General features: G+C 44.3%; 1 protein-coding gene across 2 annotated transcripts in view; it reads right to left on the bottom strand.

The window, feature by feature from the left end:
- Positions 1-13,477, bottom strand: part of TMTC1 (transmembrane and tetratricopeptide repeat containing 1) — a 337,017-nt gene that overhangs the window by 91,319 nt on the left and 232,221 nt on the right. For both annotated transcript variants that reach the window (XM_019515485.1, XM_019515486.1), the window contains exon 11: positions 5,306-5,419. In XM_019515485.1, coding sequence (XP_019371030.1) covers positions 5,306-5,419 — 114 coding nt within the window. The remainder of the gene's footprint in view (positions 1-5,305; positions 5,420-13,477) is intronic.

The following is a 13,477-nucleotide window of genomic DNA, read 5'->3' as shown; positions in this document are numbered from 1 at the left end:
ATATTTCATAGATTTCATAGATATTAGGGCTAGAAGGCTACATTTGGTCTCAGATTAAATTTTCTACTGCTATTAGGCAATACATAATCAGATTCCCTTCTAATTAATAAAGTATTTTATCGTACAGGTTTACTGTTAGAAAAATACATCTGTCTGGACCACTGACTAGGTGCACGGAAGTCAAAGGAGTTACACTGCTTTAGGCCAATTTAGAATTTGGACCACTAGGTATTATTAAAATCAGAATAGAATCAAATTGTTAAAGCACTGATAAATCAGGATTACTGGGATCTAATCCCAACTGCCAATGATTTGCTGTATGACTCTTGAGTGCCTCGGTTTCCTTGCATTATAGTTTTGCTATTACCATATTTCACAGTGTATAAGTCAAGTTTTGAAGCCAAATTTTTTACTCTTAAAATTCAACCTCAATTTATGCACCATCCCCTGTAAGTGATGCTGCCTGGACCCTCCTGGGAGCTCAGGCAGCACATGGCCCGCTGTCAGCCTGCCCAGTCAGCCTTGGAGGGCACTGCTGCTGCAGAGGGAAGGACCAGGCCCCCCCACAGCTTCAGGGCAGCCCAGCAGCAACTCACCCCCCAGCCACGCAGCAGGCTGGGAAGCTCTGCTGAAAGCAATATTGGTTCCCTTGCTGCTTCTGCCTTCAGCAGGCTCCTGTGGCCAGCAGGATACCTGGTGCCACCTGGGAAGGGGCTGACTTACTCCATGGGCAGAGCAGGGTGTTGGGCGGGGGGGAAGGCTAGGGGTGTTGGGCAGGGCCAGCCTTCCCCCCTTCCCCTCCCCCAGCCCCTGCCCAATACCCCATGCTGCTCATGGGGCAAGCCAGCCCCTTTCTGTGCATCCTGCCAGCCACAGAAGCCTGCTGAAGGCATAAGCAATGAGGGGCCTGATCCTGCTTTCAGCAGAGCATCCCTGCCTGCCCCGCTGCCTAACTTCCCAGAGGCCCAGTCTAACTTCCTGGGAGCCCACCAGCATGCCGCCTCTGCCATGAGCCCGTCTGAGCTTCCAGCACCTCACATACTGAGGTGGGGTCAGCTTATACAACAGATCTACAAAAATGCTACCCTTTTTGTACAGAAATATGTACTTATACACTATGTTGACCTATACACTGTAAAATACAGCACTGGCCTACTGTGCAGAGTAGCATTATACTTGACTAAATGCTTGTACACTATTTTGACAGTATTGGCAGAAAAGTACTGAGGAGTGCAAAGAAATTCTTATTAATGGCAACTGTCAGTCATTTAGACAACCAAGTGCACAGTAACATGGTAATTTTTGTTTAGTGTGTTTTTGCATTTAAATCACCATCATTAAAAATAAAACAAACTACATTAGAATGTGGCAGAATCATTTGAGGTAAGCTGAAATGATTAATGGGTCCTCAGCAGTATTCCTCAAGTAGTCATGCTGCAGGGCAGAGATGTGTCTCTCTCTTTCCTGCCTTCAAAAAGCTGATCACAAGACCTTGCTAGCAGTCCAAGTCTTTCTGACCGAGGGGCAAGGAACTGAGACTGTATTATCTTAAATATTTTCATGGTAGTACATTATGCTTCACCTAGAGTCCTGGGTCACCTTATTAAGAGCTCTTACAATTGTGGGGCTGTTGTTGGAATGCTATAGCCACTTCTTTCATTCGCCCCACTCAAAAACTTCTCATTTTCAAACTCCAGTGTGGCAACCTTTCCTTCTAGTGACTTCCTTCTGAGCCTCACAGTGGTGTTGGTATGGAAGACTACAAATGGTATAAGTTACTTCCTCCAGGTCCTGAGCTGAGCATAGTGTTCACAGCCTGATGGGCAAGATACCAGACTAATCCAGTTCCCTACCTGGCAGGACACTAAACTACTAGACTAGCAAAGACATCGTATTCACAGGCCAAATTCACTGCTGATGTAACGTGTCAGAATTCCACTAGTGCCAATGGAGATCCAGTACCTTGCACCAGAAGAGAATCTCTCTATCTTTAGTATTTAATTCACATAGTGAAAAGCAGCAAAGCTTGGGCAGGTTTTGAGGTCCTACCAGTTTGCAGATGACACTCAACTATGTCTTTTTCCATCAAACCTGTATAGCGCTGTTTTTCTCCCAGCACCTACTTGAAAGCTGAGGGCAATGTTCTGGTGATCTGGGGAAGAGTCAAGGAAATGGGTCATAGGTTTGGGGGAAAGTGTCAAGGAAGTAGATTAGAGGTTTTATCTGGCTGGTTAAAGGAGGTGTTGTGCCCAACACTCACTGATGGTCTGGGTAGTACTTCGGGGCACCTATACATGTGCCCCACACCTGCTCTGACGTGTTCTAATTAGAACATGTTAGAGCAGACTCAATTAATCTAATCAGACTAATTAGAACACTCCAGCAGCCTTGGCATCATGTGTACTCAGTGTCCCCATGTTCAAAATGGTGCTCAAATGAGCTTTAGTTCAAGCACCCCTGCCACCATCATTTTGAAGTGCAGGGCAGTGAATACATGAGATGCTGCAGGTTTTTTAATTAAAGTGGCTCCCAAATTAAACTTGAATGAATTTAACTCAAATTAAAACACCCCTCTTTCCCCCCTACGTGCACACCCCAGAGCACATGTAAAGACACCCTTAGAGACCAATACCATGAGATAGTGTTGGAAACCAGTACCACCTACAACTGGCATTTAGTTAAAAGATGTCCATATCTTTCCGATGTGAACCTCACCAGTTACCCACACCTTTGTGTCCAGCTGCAATAAAATAACCAGAACTAACCTGAAACGTCTCTTTGAACCTGCCACCATGACTAGCTCATTAAGGGTAAGTGTGGCCCTCGTGTACCCAGGGAAGCCTGCTTTCAAGAACATCCTGCTCACGCTCTTCTATTTACATGTACCAACCTTGGAAACTGATGCAACATTTGAAGGTCTGGGATAATTTATTTAGTTTGGTCAGTATCACTAAGGGCATATTTTTGGTGCTGTGTGGGGGCCCTGGCTTTTGAACACACACTTTCCCACCTGCTCCCACTTGCACATGTCAAACCTGGAACTGCAGTGAATCCCCATAGATCCCAGACTGTCATTTGCATGACAGCAGCTACGGCAGTGTGCCCTGGCTGGATTTACTGCTGCATTTCTGGGTTTGGCATGTGAGTGGGAGCAGGTGGGTGGGACATGCTCAAGAGCAGGTGCCCCCCCAGTATCACCAGAAATACAGTGCAGACATTCCTTTAGTGATGCTGGCCAAAATAAACACATCGTGCCAGATCTGCAAGTGCTGCATCAGTTTCCCGATGACTTCTGAGTCAGGAACAGAGCCCTGGAGTCCTGACTGTTAGCCTATATTCCAAACACCGGCTCACACTTGTTTTTCCAATTAACTGTTTTAGCAGGGTAAGAATGTTAACTCTGCAGGGTGAGGCATCTGCAGCCTGCTATTCACAGGTGTCACACAACCCCAGTTCCTAATGACATCTAGCAACTTTGGGCAAAGGGAAGGGGGAGAAAGCAGGCTTCCAGTTTTTTACATGGCACACAGGCACTGAGCATACTTATGATGTTTTATAAACAATATCATCACCGGCTTTGTATGTAATAAAATTTAACAAATGTTTGCAATCAGTTCAAAAAAACAGACTCCTTTATAACTGAAACACTGCAGAGCAGAAGACAGCACCATAATTATAATAAATGGGTACTGCTGAGCTAGAGGCATATGGTGGAGTAAAATCTCCTTTCAGCAAACGCCATACACTTTGCCTAAGATGCAGGCAGATATGCACTAGTCTATGAGTTTCTACATGAGAAACAAAGATTTGACAATGGGCAGTTCAGTCTGGCAAAGAAAGGCATGATAACACACAATGTCTGGAAGTTGATCATTGACAAATTAGGCTACAAAATGTAATGTGCAAATTTTTAAGTGAGGGCAATTAACCATTGGCAAAAAATTACTGAGGACTGTGCAATTTTTGAAGACTGATTGGATAGTCTTCTAAAAAAAGCTATTCTACTTCCAGTAAATGTAAGGTAGTCCTGCATAATACAGGAGGTCAGGGTAGATATACACAACTGTTGCCTTCCAGTCTTAGGTGTGAAATGCTTATCATATTTAAGAATTCATGCATTGGTGTTTGACCCCTTTCTAAGTTTGCCAAGGGTGCAGCAAGCACCATTCAAGAAGAACCAGCATATAGCAATCAATATGGATCCATGCTTTACCAGAGGACAATACAGCAGATACAGTTTAATGGGACAAATGTAAGCTCTGCCTTTTGCTCCCATGCAGGGTGTAAACAAGCAGCAGATCAGGAAGGAAAGACTCCTGACTATTTTGTTAGAAGCCCTGCCTTTTGACTGATTACACCTCCTCTCTGCCTGTGTCCCCCTGCACCAGCCTCTGCTAGCTACTGCACCCATTCCTTTTTTGCTGTCTCTTTTACATCTCTCATTTTTTCCTTTCTCAATTTTTTTTTATCACTGCTCCATGAGTGACTGTATGCATGAGTGAATGTGCGTGAGTGCATGTTCATCTCTCTTTCAGTGGTCCCCTGCCTCTGAAGGAGATTTCTTGCTAGCTGGGTAGTCAACTTGCTGAGCAGCTGCTCAGAGTATGGTAAGAGCAGACCCCCTAGCCCATGACATATCTAAGATGATGATTAGTCCTTTGGCGTTGGACCAAGGAGTGGTTGTGAGCTTTTAGGTTATAATCTCAATTCTCAGCTCTGCCACAAACATACCACGTGGCTTTGGACAAGTCAGTCTACCTTGTTGATTTGATTTCCCCATTTGTAAAATGGTGACAATATTCTTTACCCACCTATCTCATCAGATTATTCCAAGGACTAATTAATTAGTTAGTGCTTGCATAATCTTTTGAAGAGGTAAAGCTCTAAATATTATGATTACTGTACCTCAGATAGTTACAAACTTGGCATTTTTCAGGCATGCACCATTAATAATTTACCACAATAAATGGCCTGGGAACCTGCAAATATATGACAGCTACCTCCTGCTTACTAGAGAACCCTCAGCTGAGTATATGGCATCTCATTGTTCAATGTGTAGCTATGGAAACTTATTTATATCTCCTATATTAAAAAACATGCACACAAAGAGCTGGAGGGAGGCCAAGTTACCTCATATAATGATGTATGAACACTGAGCCAAAGAGTCTTCAACCTAATAAACTAAATCTGCCACCAGGCAGTTGGGGGAAATGAACACGTATATCACTTCATGTGCAAGAAGAGAAAGAGTTAAATAAAAAACAACTGAAAAGTATAAGCATAACAAAGTCTTCAAGGAACTTACTTGAGGGCAGTTTTATAGTGGTAGATGGCTTCATTGTGACGACCCTGGTCTTTCAGAAAATTGGCATAGTTGTAATGCACCTTAGCATTATGGGGCAGAGTCTTCACTCCTGAACTACAAATGAGAAACAAAAATAGAAAGAGGTTAGCTGTTCCAGTCTGACAATTCAGCTTTTCCTTCATGTCCTCTCTTTTGCAATTTGTGGGGTTCCCCTGGGGTCTGTCCTATGTCTGGCATTATTCAACATCTTCATTAATCTTTTGGATGATGGGATTGACTGAATGCTTAACATAGCTTAAGATAACACCAAACTGGGTGGAGTTGCAGATGCCCTGGAGTTCAGGGCTAAGATGCAGATAGACTGAACAAATGATCAGCAATCAGTCAGATGAGATTCAACAAGGATAAATGAAAAGTCCTGCACTTTGGATGGAATAATTGAATTCACAAATACAGATCGGGCAATGAATGGCTATGCTGCAGTACTGTAGAGAAGGACCTGGAGGTTACCGTAGATGAGAAACTGAATGAGCCAACAATGTGTTCTTGCTGCAAAAAAGCCAACAGCATACTGGGTTGTATTAACAGGAGTGTCATTTGCAAATCAAGAGAAGCGATCTTTCCACTTTATTCAGGACTAGTGAGACTTCACCTGGAGTACTGTATCCAGTTTTGGGCCCCACACTAAATCATGGTCTACCACCTAAGACTGAGCACTGGGTCTCTAGTACCAGGGTTGCCAACTATCAGTAAATTTACTGATTGCCAGTAAAAAAAAAAAAATCAAGCTAAAAATGGCTATTAGTAAACTCCATTAAAAAGCTTTACCTGCCAGTAAAAACACTAAGCAGTCACAGATTGACTAAAGCTCTGATAGACAGAGAACAGCAGTGCCACCTGGTGCCCACATGCAACACTATGCGGAGAGTGCTGCCTCGGCCATGTGCTGTTGCTGCATCCTGCTGCATCCCACTACTGCTGCTGCTACGTCCCATGCTGCCTATAATACTGCTTGGTCTCAGGTAGGCTTCTTTGGGGGTCTGTGCCAGGATGGAGGGGGAAAGGCCAGCAGGAGTGAGACTGCAGGGTGGGCTGGGGAGGCAGCATGGTGCAGGATGCAGTCAGGGGTTTGGCATTTAGGGGTGAGTAGAGCACCCCCTGTGGGGGGGGCAATACAGTGTAAAACCATCACTGCAGTCAAGCAGAGTTGCCACCTTGAGAAAAAAAATCCATTTTTTTTTTACTGACAACCATACTTTTTAACTATGGTTGATGTTAAACCCCTAAAATTTGAACACAGTCCTTGAAACTGGGGCCTGGCAGAAGTATTATATTTAAAGTTACCTACAACAGAAAGCATGTCAGTAAAAATGTTTGGCCATTGGTAAAAACTTTGCAGATTGTCAGGAAAAAAATGTTCTTGGGTTAGCAACCCCATTTTGCACCAACACACAGACCTCTTTCACTGAAGCTAAGTGACTAATGAAAAAATTGCCAGAAGTGAAAAGTGGTTGCAGGTGCATCAACTTCTCAGTGCCCAACTTGCAAGATATAAAGAAGTCTGAATTTCAAAAGGCAGGGTGCTTACCACCTTTATAAAATCTGGTCCCTTAAATAAAACTTCAGTGAAGTACCCAAAGGTTGGGGGATCCAAAATCACTCATGACAAATTAATATCTTGAACACTTGAGCTAAGTGCATTAGGTGAAAGCACCATTAGGTAACTATTCTTTCTGCTGCTAAAGGAGGACACATAGGCTAGGGACAGAAGTTACATATGAACTGGTTTAAGTGATCAGAAACTGATTTAAACCTGTAACAGAACAGAAGGTCAGTGCTCATAAACCAGTTACAAAATGGCTGAAACTGGTTTAAGATATACCTGGTTGAATGTAGTATCAGACTTAACTGATTTGGGTCAAACCAAAACTTCTGTCCCAGACCCCTTCCTGGTTCAAGTTAAATCACAGTCCCCCAGCACCTCAGCATGCTTTACAACCCTGGGCTGGGCTGTCTGCTCCAGACAGCAGGGCTGGCTCTGCCCCTCTGCTCCCTACCTGGAACAGTGAGGGCTGGCTGACAAACAGGCATGTGTGTGGGGACGGGGGAACCCAGCTGGGGATGCAACCCAGTCTATGGGGGGGGTACTGCCCCCCCCAGCAAACCCAGCTGGGGTCTGGGACCAGGGAAGGGGTGTTCAGCTACGGTTACCATATTTCCAATTTCAAAAAAGAGGACACGTGTGGCGGGGGGAAGAGATACATGATTGTGGGGGAGGGAATTTATATGCCCCCTCCCTCCCACAGCCCTGCCAGTGCCCCACATTCCTGACCCACAGCCCCCTGCCCCACAGGCCCGGCTGCTACCCTATACTCCTGATCTGTAGCCCCCTGCTCCCTCCCAGCCCTGCTGCCCATGTAGCTTGCTTGAGTGTGCATGCACACATACACACACACTCACCTACCAGCAGCTGCCACACTATCCAGCCGATTAACTTTCCCCACTGCCCTGAGCCCCAAGCAAATGCAGAGGCAAAGCACAAACTTGGACACTTGCTTGCACTTTAAAAACCTGCCAGAATGAGAGGACAAGCAGCCAAAAAAGAAGACATGTCTGGGAAAACCTGGATGTATGGTAACCCTAATTAAACACCCCTTCCCCTACTCAAACTTAGTGCTGGCTGCAACTGTGGACTACAAATCCCAGAGGCACCTGGAAGCAGGAAGAGGAAGAGATGAGCAACCCTGCAGAGTCCTACTACTGTGATTCTGGACTGCAAATCCCAGAGACTTCAGGGGCAGCAGGAAAAGGAAGTGAACACACAGTGAGAGAGCCACATTCTACTGCCCCCAGCTTCTAGCCTGAGCCACTGCAGGCATGTGGCTGCATTTCCTGTTCACTTCTGTTTGAAATTAATCTGTGCAACTTAGACTAACCTGCAAAGACTGAATAGATTCAGCCTTGGGATTTTTGATGTCTGTACTTAGCCACAGTATATACTGTATGCTGAGTTACATAAGCATTGATGCACCACAGAAAAACTGAGAAGACAGAGTGCATAGGGCTGAGAAAGGACTTCACTGAGAGGCACAAAGAGAAATACAAGGAAGAAAAAAAAGGCACATACTTTGCTAACTCAATAAAACACCAGACTTGGCAGTGGTCTGTTGGCTTATTTACTTAACAGAGAGTGCAAAAGGAAGGGCACAGCTTATATGACTAAGAAAAATGTTAGAGACTGAAGGCAGTAACAGAAGAACATGTACTATAAAACCTTTATTCCTATGAGGGTCTAAGGACCCAGCTATTCTCCTGCTTTTATATTTAACAGAGGAACACAGTTGACAAGAATATAAATATAAGGCTCTCTAAATGATTAGGAGTAGAGGTGGGTGAATTTGTAACACAAGAACCCAAACCTCATTCTCATTCCTCCTTTGCAGACTAGTTAAGGCTAGCTTCACAGCTTTCTACCTTTCCATCGACTAGCTCAGACCCCTTCCATCAAAGAAAGGAGTAGAGGAAGTCAGCAGATTTCCAGTTTTGCTGCAATGCCTTGGCTATTTTCTCCAGTCAGCTCTCCAAGCAAGATTTTAATTCCCAAAGGAGAAACCAAGCCCCAGAGCTTTTGTGTTGTTGAAAAATAACAACACAAAAGCTCTTAAAATAGGCAAGGGGATTAAGTCAAGATGAGAGGAAAAAAAGAGTGGTAGGTGTACCATAGGAGGCTTGACAATAAAGAGGAAGGACAGAATAGAAGGCCTGGAGGGAATAAGGTTGGTAAAATCAGGGCATCACTGTGCACAGGCATCACGGATCAGATGAATGGGGAGGAGAGGTAAAGAAAAGAAGAGGGATGAGAGTGTTACTCATAGGAAAGATCATCCACTACTAATGTAGAGACCTAGTGCTTTACCTGTAAGAATTTTTTAAAGTACCACAGGTTTGGTTTTCTCACCATAAAGTATTTCTCCGTGCTTACCAGAAGGCACTAAGCCATTTTGTGACTAATCGCTAAATTAAATCAGTTAATTGATGCTATTCTTAAGAGGACGATTCTCTATATTAGTTTTCACAAAGATCTACTGCACCAGCAGCAGATAATATGTGAATGCTCTGGCTGTGTTAATATCCATTGGCCTAGGGAGCCATTAACTACACACTTACAACCTTCTGGGCATTACTGGGATATTAATTCTTATATAGAAAGCATATCATTACACCAATGACTCTCATATGCAAAGACACATACATGGACTCAGAGCTTTTACCATTTCAGAGCTGCTCCCTGGCCTATGTGCAATGAGGAGTTGGTCTTGTTATGGCCTCTGCTGAGGCAGAGCAAAATGTTGAGAAGTACATTACATATTCAAAAGTACTTTGCTTCTAATGAGCTACCGCATTAATAGTTGGAGGGATAGCTCTTTAAATATTCTTTTTGTGACAACTTTCCCCTTTTAAATTTAACTTTAAGTAGTTGCTCAGGAGCCATCTATTAAGATTTCACAGATAAACTATAGCTGTAGCTTTCTGTATGTTGCATATGGGTGTGGAAAGGACAGAAATTGGTCCTGGTGTTGTTTGGTTGTTTTCTTCCCTTGTACTCAGCTGCTTATTCTGGCTGCTCTATTATTCATCCTGTCTGTGAATCTGAGGCTGCTTCTGAAAATGATCCTGACAAAGTGCGACACACACTACTTCGAGCAGCCCCATGAAAAGACTCAGTTGAAACTGCTCTATCTGGAAATAAGTGACCAGAGAAGGGCCTAGGTGAACTACATTCATGAAACAATTCTATTGGGACACTGTTTTCCAGCTGGAAAAAGAAACAATAATATTCGTAACTAAAGCCAACTAGGAAAGGGTGGAGTATAAATAACAAAAGCAGAACACAATGTTTTTCCATTTCTGCTTCCCACCAACACCCCCTCCTCCCACAACTCCACATATATTCTTCCAACATGCAGTTCCAAATTCTCTCACTTTCATTTTTCTCTTCTGAAAATATACTGTGACAACCCAAGTCTAGTAAGAAACAGATCCACTGAGCATAAAGGTCACTTCTCAGAAAGATTTCCTTCCCTGTTGACTACTAAGATGACTTTTAACTCTTGTAAGTGAAAGACAAATGCTATGCAAGCCATTTTACATATACTTTCATTCCATAGTTAAAAGCAAATGTCCAGAAGTCACAATGATGAGATCAAATATGCTATTAATTACCGCTCGCATTTCCAACTTCAAACGCCAGCATCAGCTTCAAATCCCATTCAGTCAGTGCTTGGGAAAACACTCCTGTCAATAGTCTCCATTGTATTCTGAAGTGCAAGTTCTATTCTGCAAAACCACTCTCTGTGGGGCACCAGGCTTATTGATTTTCTGTGATTTCCACATCAAATGTGCTCAGCTTACAAGACAAAGGACTTCTCATAGCAAGACCCATCGGCTCACCTGGGGCTCTTAAGGGGGGAAAGGCATGCTGGGTTTCTTTCATTTTGGATATCGCCACCAGCAACAAAAGGTTCTCCATGGCAAATTATTCCCCCAATTACATGTACAGCCTTTCCCCTTCCTCCCCAAAACCTTAAATTGACATTCAGAAGCATAAACGGTTGGGATGTATTAAACAGTTCTGTCAGTGATGGGCAAAATGGCACAGAATCCAACACACGCTGCTCAGTTGAGCTGGCTTTGCAGAGTTAACAAGAATACAAAGCAGTAAACTTTTATTGTTATTAGTTTAAATCACTGAAGTCAGCAGACTTGACTTAAGGAGCAGATCTGCTGAGTAAGAAACTGTAATTTTTTGCACAGTTGCCTTTCAGGTTAGAACAGCACATTATGGCATTGCCGTAAATAGGGAGCAGCATGCAAATTTTTCTGAGACCATTAGTCGTAGCTTGATGACTGAACTAACTCTGAAAAAAAGTGAAATGTCTATACCCCGTTTGGCCCACTCAGCCCTTCTGACTTACATGGGGCAGATGAGCGAAGCTTTGCTTTCCAACCTTGGCCAGTTTTGGAAGGGTCATCAGTGTCTGCAGCACTACCCTCACTTAACCCTGAATTCAGCAAAGCACTAAGCATTTGCTTAACTCCATTCTTCCTAAAACAAACACCTAATTTTTAATATGTGCTTAGTGAGACTTAAGAACATGCTTACAGATAAACGCTTAATGATGGGGATGGACCCATACATGTGCTTAAAGTTCTTTGCTGAACTAGGGCCTGGATCAACCTGCTCACAGGAACACAAGGATCATGCCATGCAGTTGAACAAGACAGGCTCTTTGTGCCCTCATCTGACTACACCCTGGTGTAGGTACATGGTCTAGGTTCAGCACTGCCCTATGCATTCCACAGGATGCTCAGCCAGTCAGCAAACAATCCCTTTCTTGAGCACTTTGCAATACAGCAAAATGAAAGATCCAGAACTTTAAAAGACTGCACGTGCATGTGTGCATACATGTCAGTGTACATGTGAACAGGGTGCAATACAGTTAATTGCTAACCTATTACCAGAGGTCTACCTAACTTGAGGCGGTGGCCGGCTGATTTCATGGGCAGAACTCAAGGCTGGCCATCATTTTTGTGGGCTGAGTGTGGTGAGCCCCCCCATGCCTCCAGTTGGTCAAGGTGCCCCAGTGGCTTTTCCCCTCACCACTGATTGGTTTTGAGAGTTAGCTGTTATGTGGACCCACCCCTCACTGCCGACTGGTGGAGGGGTGGGGCTGCATGGCAGGCACCCTTGTCAGCCAATCAGTGGTGAGGTGCAGGGGCAACAGCCACCTTGCTGGCAGCCCCCTGCCCCTTTCCCCCCCGATGATCTGTGCGGCTAGGCTGCGGCACCATGACTGCTGGCTCCCTTTGGGAGCCAGCATTTTATTTTCAATAAGGTTTGTTTGGCTTTTTTGGCAGCAAGCCCACCAAAAATCATAGAACCTGCTGTTTTTCACAGTTTATACCGTGAATTAACTGTACACAACCTGGCAGATTTCACCCAAGGACCAAAATAAACTTGAGCGGTTGACACTGAAGAACCATGGCCCATTCCAGGCTGAGAAAGGACATAATAGTAGAAGATGAGAGACAAAATATGGGGGCAGAAGCAACAATTCATCAAAAGTTGCAGCTGGGGACATAGAATAGCAGGAATTAGGCTAAGTACAGCCCTACTATAAAAGCCCACCCTAGCCAACAAATCAGCTCCTTGCCTTCAACAAATTTGTTCTATGCTATTCCTACAGGACTCTCTTCTTGCTCCCTTTATGTTTTCACTTTTTTTTCCTGTTGTTCCTTGCTTCCTCCTACTTACATCCTTTACCGATTCCTCCCCCCACCCCTCTGTATATACAGTCTCTCTTTTACCCACCCCAGATGGGCATCCCCCTCTACTTCATTTCTAGGACAAGTATCTATGTCAGAGCTCCTTTCCCTGTAGGAAGAAGGCTTTCATCCCCTCTAGAAGCCCAATCTGAACACTATCCCAAAACCCCATTCCCCTAAAAAGACTCCGCTCCCCATTAATGAATGCATCACTGCCCACCCAGTCTCAGCACAGACGTATCCTTCTTTCAACAGTCTAACTCTCCCCGTAACAAGGGATACCTTCTAAGGGCCTTGTTGTAAGTTAATTTTGAACAACTCCTGGAGCTCTTAACCCCTGGACTGTCAACACATTAAGTGGCTTGTTATGTGGCGCAAAGTTATGCCACTCCAGGACAGGATTTTCTCTTAATCCAAATAACCTTGCTCCTGTTCCATCACGGTGTGGCCACTCCCCATAGGTGTGCTGCTCAAGTGGAAGGTGTGACTGCAACTAGCACTAAACTGATCAACATTTGTGTGGCTCAGAGTGTAATATGTAAAAAGGCCCTAACACCTGCAGTCCCAAGTACTCACCACTACCATAATCTAGCCATTAGCTGAAGGATAAGCACAATGGAGTCCTAGCAGTCAGCTGAGGGAGCTGATGGAAGTACTGGTGGGCAAGGAAAGGGAGGGTTCCTGTGAGCTCACATCTGCCTGCTTTAGAGCTCCATTATGCAGACTCAACAGGAAGGAAGAGTCCTCCCCACCTCCCCACTGACACCGAGGGCAAGGGAAAGAGGCAATATAAATCATTGGGATGTAAAGAGATGGAAGACCTGACTTCAGATTATTGAAAGAACA

This window comes from Gavialis gangeticus, unplaced genomic scaffold (genome assembly GCF_001723915.1).
Source record: "Gavialis gangeticus isolate Ggan-Ray unplaced genomic scaffold, GavGan_comp1, whole genome shotgun sequence".
NCBI lineage: Eukaryota > Metazoa > Chordata > Crocodylia > Gavialidae > Gavialis > Gavialis gangeticus.
The sequence above is the reverse complement of the archived record's forward strand: the minus strand, read 5'-3'. Positions and strand labels throughout refer to the sequence as shown.